Source organism: Lagenorhynchus albirostris, chromosome 3 (genome assembly GCF_949774975.1).
Source record: "Lagenorhynchus albirostris chromosome 3, mLagAlb1.1, whole genome shotgun sequence".
Classification (NCBI taxonomy): domain Eukaryota; kingdom Metazoa; phylum Chordata; class Mammalia; order Artiodactyla; family Delphinidae; genus Lagenorhynchus; species Lagenorhynchus albirostris.
Genome location: NC_083097.1, coordinates 42,570,180 through 42,584,330, shown reverse-complemented (window position 1 = coordinate 42,584,330; position 14,151 = coordinate 42,570,180). Strand labels below are relative to the sequence as shown.

The window sequence follows — 14,151 nt, the reverse complement described above, 5'->3', positions numbered from 1 at the left end:
CCCATTCTGAAGGTTGTCTTTTCATTTTGTTTAAGGTTTCCTTTGCTGTGCAAAAGCTTTGAAGTTTCATTAGGTCCCATTTGTTTATTTTTGTTTTTATTTCCATTTCTCTAGGAGGTGGGTCAAAAAGGATCTTGCTGTGATTTATGTCATAGAGTGTTCCGCCTATGTTTTCCTCTAAGAGTTTTATAGTGTCTGGCCTTACATTTAGGTCTTTAATCCATTTTGAGTTTATTTCTGTGTATGGTCTTAGGGAGTGTTCTATTTCATTCTTTTACATGTAGATGTCCGGTTTTCCCATCATCACTTATTGAAGAGGCTGTCTTTTCTCCATTGTATATTCTTGCCTCCTTGATCAAAGATAAGATGACCATATGTGCAAGGGTTTATCTCTGGGCTTTTTATCATATTCCATTGATCTATATTTCTGTTTTGTGTCAGTAGCATACTGTCTTGATTACTGTAGCTTTGTAGTATAGTCTGAAGTCAGGGAGCCTGATTCCTCCAGCTCTGTTTTTCTTTCTCAAGACTGCTTTGGCTATTCAGGGTCTTTTGTGTTTCCATACAAATTGTGAAATTTTTTTCTAGTTCTGTGAAAAATGCCATTGGTAGTTTGATAGGGATTGCATTGAATCTGTAGATTGCTTTGGGTAGTAGAGTCATTTTCACAATGTTGATTCTTCCAATCCAAGAACATAGTATATTTCTCCATCTGTTTGTATCATCTTTAATTTCATCAGTGTCTTACAGTTTTCTGCATATAGGTCTTTTGTCTCCTTAGGTAGGTTTATTCCTAGGTATTTTATTCTTTTTGTTGTAGTGGTAAATGGGAGTGTTTCCTTAATTTCTCTTTCAGATTTTTCATCCTTAGTGAATAGGAATGCAAGAGGTTTCTGTGCATTAATTTTTTATCCTGCTACTCTACCAGATTCATTGATTAGTAGTTTTCTGGTAGTATCTTTTGGATTCTCTATGTATAATATTGTGTCATCTGCAAACAGTGACAGTTTTACTTCTTCTTTTCCTATTCGGATTCCTTTTATTTCTTTCTTCTCTGATTGCTGTGGGTAAAACTTCCAAAACTGTGTTGAATAATAGTGGTGAGAGTGGGCAACCTTGTCTTGTTCCTGATCTTAGTGGAAATGCATTCAGTTTTTCACCATTGATAATGATGTTGGCTGTGGGTTTGTCATATATGGCCTTTATTATGTTGAGGTAAGTTCCCTCTATGCTTACTTTCCGGAGAGTTTTTATAATAAATGGGTGTTGAATTATCATATGGTTTTTACCCTTCAATTTGTTAATATGGTTTAATCACATTGATTGATTTGCATATATTAAGGAATCCTTGCATTCCTGGGGTAAGCCCCACTTGATCATGGTGTATGATCCTTTTAATGTTCTGTTGGATTCTGTTTGCTAGTATTTTGTTGAGGATTTTTCCCTCTATGTTCATCAGTGATGAACTTTGGCCTGTAGTTTTCTTTTTTTCGTGACATCTTTGTCTGGTTTTGGTATCAGGGTGATGTGGCCTCGTGGAATGAGTTTGGGAGTGTTCCTCCCTCTGCTATATTTTGGAAGAGTTTGAGAAGGATAGGTGTTAGCTATTCTCTAAATGTTTGATAGAATTCTCCTGTGAATCTATCTGGTCCTGGGCTTTTGTTTGTTGGAAGATTTATTTTTTTTTATTTTTTTTGTGGTACGCGGGCCTCTGACTGCTGTGGCCTCTCCCATTGCGGAGCAACAGGCTCCAGATGCCCAGGCCCAGCGTCCATGGCTCATGGGCCCAGCTGCTTTGCAGCATGTGGGATCTTCCTGGACCAGGGCATGAACCCGTATCTCCTGCATTGGCAGGCGGACTCCCAACCACTGTGCCACCAGGGAAGCCCTGTTGGAAGATTTTTAATCACAGTTTCAATTTCATTACTTGTGATTGGTTTGTTTATTTTTTCTGTTTTTTCCTGGTTCAGTCTGGGAAGATTGTGCTTTTGTAAGAATTTGTCCATTTCTTCCAGGTTGTCCATTTTATTGGCGTAGAGTTTCTTGTAGCAATCTCTCATGATCCTTTGTATTTCTGCAGTGTCAGTTGTTACTTCTACTTTTTCATTTCTAATTCTGTTGATTTGAGTCTTCTCCCTCTTTTTCTTCGTGAATCTGGCTAAAGGTTTATCAATTTTGTTTATCTTCTCAAAGAACCAGCTTTTAGTTTTATTGATCTTTGCTATTGTTTTCTTCATTTCTATTTCACTTATTTCTGATCTGATATTTTGGATTGTTGTGTTTTCATTGTCATTTGTTTCTAGGTAGTTTTTTGATTTCCTCTTTGATTTCTTCAGTGATCTTTTGGTTATTTAGTAGTGTATTGTTTAGCCTCCATGTGTTTGTATTTTTTACAGTTTTTTTTCCTGTAATTAATATCTAGTTCAGTAGCATTGTGGTCGGAAAAGATACTTGATAACGATTTCAATTTTCTTAAATTTACCAAGGCTTGATTTGTTACCCAAGATATGATCTATCCTGGAGAATGTCCCATGAGCACTTGAGAAGAAAGTGTATTCTGTTGTTTTTGGATGGAATGTCCTGTAAATATCAATTTAGTCCATCTTGTTTAATGTATCATTTAAAGCTTGTGTTTCCTTATTTATTTTCATTTTGGATGATCTGTCCATTGGTGAAAGTGGGGTGTTAATGTCCCCTACTATTATTGTGTTACTGTCAATTCTCCCTTTTCTGGCTGTTAGCATTTGCCTTATGTATTGAGGTCCTCCTCTGTTGGGTGCATAAGTATTTACAATTGTTATTTCTTCTTCTTGGATTGATCGTTTAACCATTATATAGTGCCCTTCTTTGTCTCTTGTAATAGTCTTTATTTTAAAGTCTCTTTTGTCTGATATGAGAATTGCTACTCCAGCTTTCTCTTGATTTCCATTTGCATGGAATATCTTTTTCCATCCCCTCACTTTCAGTCTGTATGTGTCCCTAGGCCTGAAGTGGGTCTCTTGTAGACAGCATATATATGGGTCTTATTTTTGTATCCATTCAGCCAGTCTGTGTCTTTTGGTTGGAGCATTTAATCCATTTACATTCAAGGTAATCATCAATATGTATGTTCCTATTACCATTTTCTTAATTGTTTTAGGTTTGTTACTATAGGTCTTTTCCTTCTCTTATGTTTCCTGCTTAGAGAAGTTCCTTTAGCATTTGTTGTAGAGCTGGTGGTGCTGAATTCTCTTAAGCTTTGCTTGTCTGTAAAGGTTTTAATTTTCTGTCTAAACTGAATGAGATCCTTGCTGGGTAGAGTAATCTTGATTGTACGTTTTTCCCTTTCATCACTTTAAATATGTCCTGCCACTTTCTACTGGCTTGCAGAGTTTCTGCTGAAAGATCCACTGTTAAACTTATGGGGAGTCCCTTGTATGTTATTTGTTGCTTTTCCCTTGCTGCTTTTAATGTTTTTTCTTTGTATTTAATTTCTGATAGTTTGATTAATATGTGTCTTGGTGTGTTTCTCCTTGGATTTACCCTGTATGGTACTTTCTGCACTTCCTGGACCTGATTTGAGTTATTTCCTTTCCCATATTAGGGAAGTTTTCAACTGTAATCTCTTCAAATATTTTCTCAGTCCCTTTGTTTTTCTCTTTTTCTGGGACCCCTATGATTCGAATGTTGGTGCATTTAATGTTGTCCCAGAGGTGTCTGTGACTGTCCTCAATTCTTTTCATTCTTTTTTTCTTTGTTCTGCTCTGCGGTAGTTATTTCCACTATTTTATCTTCCAGGTTACTTACACATTCTTCTGCCTCAGTTATTCTGCTATTGATTCCTTCTAGAGAATTTTCAATTTCATTTATTGTGTTGTTCATCATTGTTTGTTTGCTCTTTAGTTCTTCTAGGTCCTTGTTAGATGTTTCATGTATTTTCTCCATTCTATTTCCAAGATTTTGGATCATCTTTACTATCATTACTCTGCATTCTTTTTCAGGTAGACTGCCTGTTTCCTCTTCATTTGTTTGTTTTGGTGGGTTTTTACTTTGCTCCTTCATCTGCTGCATATTTCTCTGTCTTCTTATTTTGCTTAACTTACTGTGTTTGGGGTCTCCTTTTTGCAGGCTGCAGGTTCGCAGTTCCTGTTGTTTTTGGTGTCTGCCCCCAGTGGGTAAGGCTCGTTCAGTGGGTTGTGTAGGCTTCCTGGTGGAGGGGACTGGTGCCTCTGTTCTGGTGGATGAAGCTGGATCTTGTCTTTCTGGTGAGTAGGACTGAGTCCGGTGGTGTGTTTTGGGGTGTCTGTGACCTTATTATGGTTTTTAGGCAGGCTCTCTGCTAATGGGTGGGGTTGTGTTCCTGTCTTGGTAGTTGTTTGGTAGGGGGTGTCTGGCACTGGGCCTTGCTGGTCGTGGTGTGGAGCTGGTTTTTAGTGTTGATACGGAGATCTCTGGGAGAGCTCTTGCTGATTGATATTATGTGGGGCTGGGAGGTGTCTGGTGGTCCACTGTCCTGATCTCAGCTCTCCCACCTCAGAGGCTCAGGCCTCATACCCAGCCGGAGCACCAAGACCCCGTCAGCCACGCGGCCTGTTCCATAGTTGCATATAAAATGTGCTCCATTGTGAAGACTTTCAAAGCCAGAAACCGGAGGTCAAAACTGTACTGCACAGCCAACTTTGCAGCTATCTGCCCAAACAACCTTACTGTGTGGAGCCTTTCAGCTGCTCCCAAACGTTGATTCCTTTTTCCAACTGCCAAGCACTGGGGCAGCCGGTGCTGCTTTGGGGAATTTTTTTTTAATTTTATATCTTTATTGGAGTATAATTGCTTTTCATTTTTGTGTTAGTTTCTGGCTTTGGGCCATTTTGAAGGGAAGGTCCTCAGGACAAGTGATCCTGGCAACTGCTAGGGGCTTACCCGAAAATTCCCTGATCAGGCTGGCTAGCCATGAGTAGCAAGGATCCTGGCTGGCTGTGCCAAAATTTGTTACGTAGTCCAAGCTTGTACTGGTGTTGACCTCTTAGCTTTTGCTTGTCTTGTAAAACTTTGATCTCCCTTTCACATCTGAGTGAAAGCCTTGCAGGGTAGAGTATTCTTGGTTGTAGTTTTTACTTTTCATCTCTTTAAATACATTGTGTCACTCCCTTCTGGCCTGCAGAATTTCTGCTGAGAAGTTAGCTGATAGCTTTATGGGGGTTCCTTTGTAGGTAACTTGTTGCTTTATGGGGGTTCCCTTGTGGGTGACTTGTTGCTTTTACCTTGCTGCTTTCAATGTTGTTTCTTTATTTTTAATTTTTGCCATTTTAATTATAATGTTCTTGGTGGGCTGCTTTTTAGGTTGATCCTGTTTGACACTCTCTGTGCTTCCTGGACCTGGATGTTTTCCCAGAAGTCTCTTAAACTCTCCTCATTTGTTTTTATTCTTTTTTTTTTTTTTCTGTTCAGTTTCAGTGATTTACACAATTCTGCCTTCCAGTTCCTTTGTATCATATAATGTTCTGTTGATTCCTTCTAGAGTATTTTTTATTTCAGTTATTGCATTTTTCAGTGCTGTTTGGTTCTTCTTTATATTTTCTAACTGTTCATTCATTCTTCTCACAAGTTCTTGAACATCTTTATGATCATTATCTTAAACTCTTTTTCAGGTAGGTTGCTTATCTCCACTTCACTTTTAGTTCTTCTGTGGTTTTATCTTGTTTCTTTACTTGGAATGTTTTTCTCTGTTTCCTCAATTTGCGTGATTCACTGTTTTTATTTCTGTGTATTTGGTAGGTTGGTTACATTTCCTGATCTTGGAGAAGTGGCTTTATGTAGGAGATGTCCTATGTGGCCCAGCAGCATACTCCTCTCTGGTCACCAGAGCTTTGTGTTCTATGGGTTCCCTCTATAGGGGCTGCATGGGTCCTTCTTTTGTGGCTGGCTGACAATTGTGGGTGTACCGGTGTACGTTGGTGGCCCTCAGTCCTGTTGGTTGCCAGGCCCTGCCTTGTGTGGAGGCTGCCAACTGCTGGTGGATGGGGTTGGGTGGTGGGTGGGGCTGGGTCATGGCTTGACTGGCTGCATGGCCACCCACCACCCAACCTGCTAGTGGCCTGCAGGTGGTTGGCTGGATTCTGACTTGGTTGGCCAAGGGGCCCAAGGTGTCCTGCAGCTGGTGTTGGCCTGCTGTTGGGCAGGGCCAGGGCCCTGGGTGTCTGGGGTGGTGCCAGACTACTAGTGGGTGGGCCGGGTCTTTACACAACTTGCTGTGGGGGGCTGTGGTGGTCCTGGGGCTTGGGTTGGCTTGCTGGTGGGCAGAGTCGGGGCCCAGGAGGACCTGGGGCTAGTGCCGGCCCACTGATGGGCAGAACCAGCTCCTGGGGTCTTTGGCTGTGGGGCCTGAAAGTTCTGGAGCTGGTGTTGGCCTTCTGTGGGCAGTGCCTGGGCCCAGAGTTTGTGGCTGCAGGGCCTTGGGGGTTCTGGGGGTGGTGTCTGCCACAGGTGGGTGGGGCTGGGGCCCATCAGATCTCAGGGCTGGTGCCAGACCCCTGGTGTGTGAGGCCGGGACTGGGGCTAGTGCTGGCCCACTGGTGGGTGGGGCTGGGTCAGACGACTAGCTGTGTGTGTGTGTGTGTGTGTGTATGTGAGTGGTTCCCGGGGGTCCCAGTGCTGGTGGTGGCCCACTTGTAGGTGGGTTCGGGTCCTGGGTCCTATGGTGGGTGGTGTCACGTACTGGGATGGCTGGGGGCTCAGGGGGTTCTACAGCAATCAACCTGCTGGTGGGTAGGTCTGTGTTCCTGCCCACCTAGCTGCCTGGCTTGGGGCATCCCAGGGCTGGTGCTGTCTGGTGGGCAGGGCTGGTCTGCCACTGACTGGCTAGAGGGAGGATTCTAAAGTGGCACTTAGCACCAGTGTCCTGGTGGTGGGATGAGCTTCCCAAAAATGGCTGCTGCCAGTGTCGTTGTTCCCAGAGAGAGTTTCAGTTGCCTTCTGCCTCCTGGGAGTCTCTCCAAGATCAGCAAGTGGGTCCTACCCAAGCTCCATTCAAATAACTGCTTCTGCCCTGGGTCTTGAAACATATGAGATTTTGTTTGTGCTCTCTTAAGAGTGGAGTCTTTATTTCCCACAGCCCTCTGGCTCTCCCAGAAGTAAGCCCTACTGGCTTTCAGAGCCAAACAGTCTGGAGGTTCATATTACTTGTGTACACCCCCGGGTTGAGGAGCCTGATGTGGAGCTAGGACCTTTCGCTCCTTGGGGAGAACCTCTGCAATTGTAATTGTAATTATTCTCCCATTTGTGGGTTGCCTACACTGGGAATATGGGTGATGACGATACTGCATCTTCACCCTTTCTACTTGTCTTGTTGTGGTTTCTTCTTTATAGCTTTAGCTGTAGAAGATCTTTTCTGCTAATCTTCAGGTCACTCTTATAGATAGTTGCTCTGTAAATAATCATGATTTTGCTGTGCCTGTTGAAGGAGGTGAGCTCAGGGTCTTCCTTCTCTGCCATCTTGGCCACTGCTTGCATCATAAAGACTTCTAATGGTTTAACAGCTTGGCTAATTGGTTAACACAAAAAAATAAACTTTGGTTTATGTATTCAGAGTCTAAATGAAAAACAGGAAGGTAAATAAAAAGAACCAGTAATGGGCTTCTCCTTTTCATTTGGCCCTTGTAGATTGAACACATTTGATACTTGTAGTCTATGCATCAGGCAGAGTGGCAGAAGCTTGGTTGTCATTGAGCCTTTAGGGCTTAGCAGAGTTGATGAGAAACTGTAAATGGTCATCAAGACTTGGAGCTTCATGGAAAGAAAACCTGAATATACAGTGAGTATGTTAGCTTAGTGGTTATTATGGTATTACTGCTGGGAGAATGGGTCACTTAGGGAATCATCCATACCTGGAAAAGTCTTGAAGCAGAACTCATGTTGAGGGTTTCTGCTAAACTCTATCTCTTAGAAAGCAGTCCTGGTTAGTATTAATCAGGATGCTGGGTGCAGTGATGAAGTAAAGGAGGACTGAATTCTTAAAGTTCACATTTAGACAAAAGTTTAGACATTTTGAGATGAGGAGATGAGTGTGAGACGTGATCTTTAGGGAAAACATTGATGATGAAAAAAAGAGAGAGCTCTTTTAGGTGCTTTTGTGCTTGACTCTGTTGTCCATCTTTTCTTAAGAAGCTTGGTTTAGGTTTAGACTCCTTTTCATAGCAGCTCTAAACTTGCTGTAGACAGTACAGAAATGAGTGGATAAACTTTATTTAGATACTCTGATAGCTTAGCCAGTGACTGTGACCTGACCAAATATGGTAGTAATGTCAAGATAAAGTGGGGAATGTCAAAATGCTGTTTGCAACCTTTTGGAAGTAAAGCTCCTGACAAAGTGGTTTGAAAATAGTGTTGAAAACCCTATGATTAAATGACAACAAGAGCATGAGAAGAGATTTTTTTTCCCCTAAAATCAGTTTAGTGTATTTGGGCAGAAACAAAGGGAAGAAGTTGCTCTTGGTTAAATTGGTTGATAGAGGATTTGGAGGCATTGTTTCCTGTAGAGAAAAGATCTGTACCCTAAACTATAATTTTTCTAACTTCTGTTGCATGTGTTGCTGCATTTCCTTTTTCCATGTGCTCTTATTATTTTTGTGGCAAATGTATTTTTAAACATCTCTGGGATAATTATCACCATTAATTAGTTTTGATATTCCTTTTTAATGATATTTTCATTTATTCCTTTTGCTAGCTGGATTGCCTTTTGCAATTCTTACTTCAAGGCATACCCCTTTCCAACGAGGATTATTCTGTAATGATGAGTCCATCAAGTACCCTTACAAAGAAGACACCATACCTTATCCGTTATTAGGTGGAATAATCATTCCATTCAGTATTATCGTTGTAAGTTAAATCCACTTTTCCAAGTTTATCACTTTTGGGCAATTGGCTTAGTTTTGTGTTAACCTGTTAATGATTGAATGTATAACCCTCTAAAACAATGTGTTTTTTTAACCTTTAATGTTATTTGATCAAAATAATCTCAGCTATTTTAAGTGGGGCCAAAAGAGCAACAATGTATAATCAGAAGAACCTTACTGAACATGTGTAGGTTTTATGCTAACCTTTCTAAGTCACTGTGATTTTTTTTAGAGCTCTAATTTGCTATTGTTTCAGTAATAATGCAATAGATGACTATTGTATCAGTGTATTTCTAGCATACTTTTTACCTAGGATATTATTTTATAATTTATTGAGACTGTGCATATGAACTGACTTTTTAGTTACTGAGTTCTAGAAAAGTCTTAACAGGTGTTAAGACTTCATTTAACCCATGTTTAGTTTACTTTAAAGAATTTTTAGATAACGGCAGAAATAGAAGAGCCTGAATTCTATATATAATTAGAAGTGAACACGACAAAGAATTTTTACTGGTACTAAAACACTGTAGTAATTATTGTTTCCTAGGATTTCAGGTGGGAATGCTTAGGGAATGTGCTCTGGGGAGAAGATATCAAGTAATTAGACTACATGATTTTTATAATCACTTGACTCGGATTCTATGACTTTAATTAGTTTTATGCTCCATAACTTGTAACTTTAGAAATAAGATTTGTGTTACAAGCAGAAAATATGGTCTCATCCAGGAGATAGACCAAAAAGATAATAGCATATCTAGCTTGTCTGTTCTGGAGTTTATTAAAAAACAAAACAAATCTTCTTGATTTAGAAATTTAATGTCTTATTGCAGAATGATCACAGCTCCTTGTTAGCACTAAAAGTTAATCAACTCATAATTTGTGGTGTATAATTAATAAAAGAAAACCTCTGCTATACAAATGTTGGTTTTGCAAGACTCTGAGCTCCTTGAAGGTAGAGGTGGTGCCTTGTTCATCTTGGTATCCTCACTGTTGCCATGGACCCTGACATGTCCTAGGTGCTGGAATGAAACTTGAGAGATTTTGCCGTAATGTTGGTGACTCTCCTACAGTATAGTGAAGTTTTAAGAAATCAGTGGTTTGTTTAATCTAGACAGATCTTTACACTGAGTTTTTACTATTAAAAGAAAGAAAGCCAAGCCTATGATCCTTCCATTAAAGAGGGAGTATGAGTATCAGGGTCTTTTTTTTAAAGTATATGTTTCTGGGACTTCCCTAGTGGCGCAGTAGTTAAGAATCCGCCTGCCTGTGCAGGTGACACGGGTTCGAGCCCTGGTCCAGGAAGATCCCACATGCCGCGGAGCAACTAAGCCCGTGCGCCACAACTACTGAACCTGCGCTCTAGAATCCGCGAGCCACAGCTACTGAGCCTGAGTGCCACAACTACTGAAGCCCATGTGCCTAGAGCCCATGATCTGCAACAAAAGAAGCCACTGCAATGAGAAGCCCACGCACCACAATGAAGAGTAGCCCCCGCTCGCCACAACTAGAGAAAGCTGGTGCACAGCAATGAAGACCTGATGCAGCCTAAATAAATAAATAAATAAATAAATAAAAATAAAGTATGTGTTTCTGAGAGAATAGCTCTTTAAATATAAAAATTTTAGTAGGACTCTTCTGCAAATAGTAGCTGATTTCAGACAAGATTCAAGTACTCAAACACTGCTACAAATGTACTTGTCTTTCAATTCTACTTTTGTTTGTATCTCAGTAAGAAGGATGCTGCATAAGCAAAACTACAGAAATCTGCTACAGACCAGAGGCCTGCAACAGGACAGGGTGCTGTGTAGCCTGCACAGCTAGCACAGAACGTGACAGACACTCAGTTAGCAAAACTTGTTATTTGTATTTTATTAACTTGGAAGTTTTGATTATTTCACCATCACCTGTGAGAAAGTTATCTTTGTAAAACAGCAAGTAAGTTGAGTGTAGTTTTCCTTAAAAAGAGCAGACTGTTTAAAGGTGCTGTAAAAGTACTTTTTTCATATCAACTGTATCAACAGAGACAAACACTGCTTAGGGCAGTGGTTTTATATACTAATTTAAAATAATTTCAGTTTATTCACTAACTCAGCTTCTTTCAGGCAGCACTTGGTTAGACTTGTATATGTTTAATTTAATTTCTAGAAAGTAAATTATTTCTTTTAAAAAAAAAATCAGGACTGTGATTGGGACTTCATACCAGGCCTTTGATTTGACTTGCAAATGATCCACACATACATGAGTGATTGAGGGAGCCCGATAGAGAATCAGAATTAATATAGTTTCTCAGAAGCCAAGGGAGAATTTCAATAAGGGCAAAATAGTCAGTGATGTTTTATACTACTGAGAAGTTAAGATTTGGGTTGATAAAAATCTGTTTTGACTTTTTTGGAGAGATATTCAGTAGAATAAAGGGAATGGAGGTACTTAGACATATTTAGGAAGGAGTGGAAGTACGCCAATGATTTTAGACTGTTCTTTGGGAAGGTGGGTCCTGAGTGGAAGACACATAACTGTAGTGACAGTGTAGAGATGTATAAAATTATCTTGGTTGGTGGAGATATAAAGAAGATGGTGAGAAAATACTCTGGTACATAGGTTTTAAATGGTTGAATCACGCTGATTTAGATAATTATTAGCTTTGATCTTCAAAGTATTCTGTTTTACTCCCCAAACATCATCTTTAGTTCTTTAATAATTTATCCTGTCTTTATTTGGAGTAGTAAATAATGCGTGACCAGTAATCTCAGCTCTAAGATTAGGGCACAGTTAATTTAAGCGTGGACTTCACCAGAGGCTGAGTTGGTATAAATGGCTCAAAGGGCAAGATAAGGTATTAAAATGAAATGAAAATATGTCTTGCATGTGTAGTGCAATGCACAGACACATCCCTGCATTTAATTTAGAAGAATTAATTTAGGACATCTCTACTGTCTATTTTTTATATAATAAAAAAATGATGTAAGTCGACCTAGCATTTGTTGGCTTTAGAACCCCTCACACCCTTTCCCAGAATTAAGGGCTAAGTTTCAGCATATACCACTTCTGTAGATCAACTTTTAATCTGTGCCCAGTGCTCTGAATGTTCCTAGTGAACATATTTTTGGTCATCAGTGGCAGGAACCAGGGTTTGGGTGGCCCTAAACAATGATCATTATGACTAGGAAGACTCACAGAGACCAGTACTTGTTTTTGGAAAGTAGTTGAGTGCTTACACAAGAGCTGATAGCTGAGAAGTGGAAGTTTTGACTGCTCAAATTGTGGTTGACTAATATATTTGGTATATATTTCAAATTATCGAAGATCAACTCCATAGCAAAACATTAGAGATATCCTTTCTTGCTGCTAATCTATCAAGGCAGTTGCTGGAACACCTTAACAGCCTGAGGAGACTGTAATATACTTTAATTCAAGGCCTCTAGGGCAATCGCCGGGGAGAACCCTAAGCACAGTTGGGGAGGTATGGTGTCCCCAGAAGTGCGTGTGGTTTTCCTCTCCTGTGAGGCCTGTTCTCAGCAAAGGTTTGATTAAGTCATTCACATTAAGGATTATAATGAGGAATATATTTCTGTGGGGTTTAACATGTTTAAATTAAGGGTGTTTACCTTTTCCCCAAGAGGCGAATTGAAATTTACTGACCACCAGCTCTGTTTTAGGTCACTATGGTGGTACTAGCTTTCTGTTGAACTAAAAATTCATTCTTGCTGTTGTAGAGTTCATAGTCTAGTTGTCAAAGTTATGACATTCTAATTATGGAATTCTAGGAGCCTTTGAGCCAGATGAGGAAAAAAATTTTTGATATCAGGTTCTTGAAATCCCTTTCAGGAGGCAACCATTTATTTCATCTGTGGTAAGGCTCACCCTGAAGATAATTAGTCATCACTAATAGAAATGTTTGAATGCTTTGTAAAATTGTTTATGTAAATTTAAGACGAAGCAGTGAAACTCTTAAGTGAAACTTTGTGATTTATATCCACCCCCAACATAAATTAGCAAGCAGAATTTTTTTTAAGTGTTTATTTTGGTCTCAGGTAGCTAGAGTGTGGTTTATTTTATCAGCAATTTAAAGTTTTTGTAATGTTGCCATTCAGTATTTTTTCAAATTTCTCAGGATATTGGCCTGTGAACTTGGGAAGTATTTGAAAACCTTTTTATGCCTTTAATTACACTGGTGCGTGCTCACACACACACTCTAATAGAATCTGGGAAGTCTCTGACTCCCATTTTACAAAAGTCAGTGAAAATTAAAAGAGGAAGGAATCATTTGAAATGTTGTGTTGGAGAAGGAGAGCATCAAGTGTGTGTTTGGTCTTTTAATGAGACTTGTTAAGGAATCCAGCCCTAAATGTCTCCGGGAGAGGCAGGACTGGGAGGCCTTGACAGCTGATCTCTGCCCTCTGTACCCTTTGGCCTCTGTGTTTGATCCCTGCTTTTATTATATTGGCTTTTTCCTCTCTGTGGGACTGTTTTACCCTTTTTAACATGATGAATATTTTTGATTCAAAGGAATGTTTGATGCAAATGCAGATTCTGTCAGATAAAAGTACTTATGTAAGGGATATTCTAATTGGGAAGTTTGTATTCTTTGAAAAACCATGTTTTTTATCCTCCATGATACATCATTGTCTACTTATTAAGGCTTAGTTTATTTGAATACAAGTAAAGAAATAAGGTTTTATTGTTCCAAGGTAGACTTTGAAATTATTTTGGCTTTGCCATTGCTCTGTAAGCAAAGTATCAATTGCTCTGACACCTTTTTTTGTGGTCTAGAATTAGATATCCTGTTCTCCATTTGAAAAGGAAAAAAGGGGGAGGTATTTTTAAAACAAATATTTTATTGTGATTTACCATTTTCTTTTCTATTTTTTACTTTGTTTAAAGTGCCTGGTTGCTGCTTTAACATTATTTTTCTGTTTTTTTTTTCAGGTGATTGTTGGAGAAACCCTATCTGTTTACTTTAACCTCTTGCACTCGAATTCCTTTATCAGGAATAACTACATAGCCACTATTTACAAAGCCATTGGAACATTTTTATTTGGTGCAGCTGCTAGTCAGTCCCTGACTGATATTGCCAAGTATTCGATAGGCAGACTGCGGCCTCACTTCTTGGATGTTTGTGACCCAGACTGGTCAAAAATCAACTGCAGTGATGGCTACATTGAAAACTACATATGTCGAGGGAATGCACAAAAAGTGAAGGAGGGCAGGTGCGTGTTAAATTTTTAATGCTTGTTTTATCTTGTGTATTCTTGGAATAGAAGGTTTCAGTGATTGGAAGATG

At 39.6% G+C, this 14,151-nt stretch overlaps 1 protein-coding gene across 2 annotated transcripts in view; it reads left to right on the top strand.

The window, feature by feature from the left end:
* Positions 1–14,151, top strand: part of PLPP1 (phospholipid phosphatase 1) — a 120,041-nt gene that overhangs the window by 61,977 nt on the left and 43,913 nt on the right. Inside the window, exons 2-3 of one of the 2 annotated variants that reach the window (XM_060142963.1) lie at positions 8,702–8,853; positions 13,797–14,077. In XM_060142963.1, coding sequence (XP_059998946.1) covers positions 8,702–8,853; positions 13,797–14,077 — 433 coding nt within the window. The remainder of the gene's footprint in view (positions 1–8,701; positions 8,854–13,796; positions 14,078–14,151) is intronic. The other variant, XM_060142962.1, reaches the window with a different exon arrangement.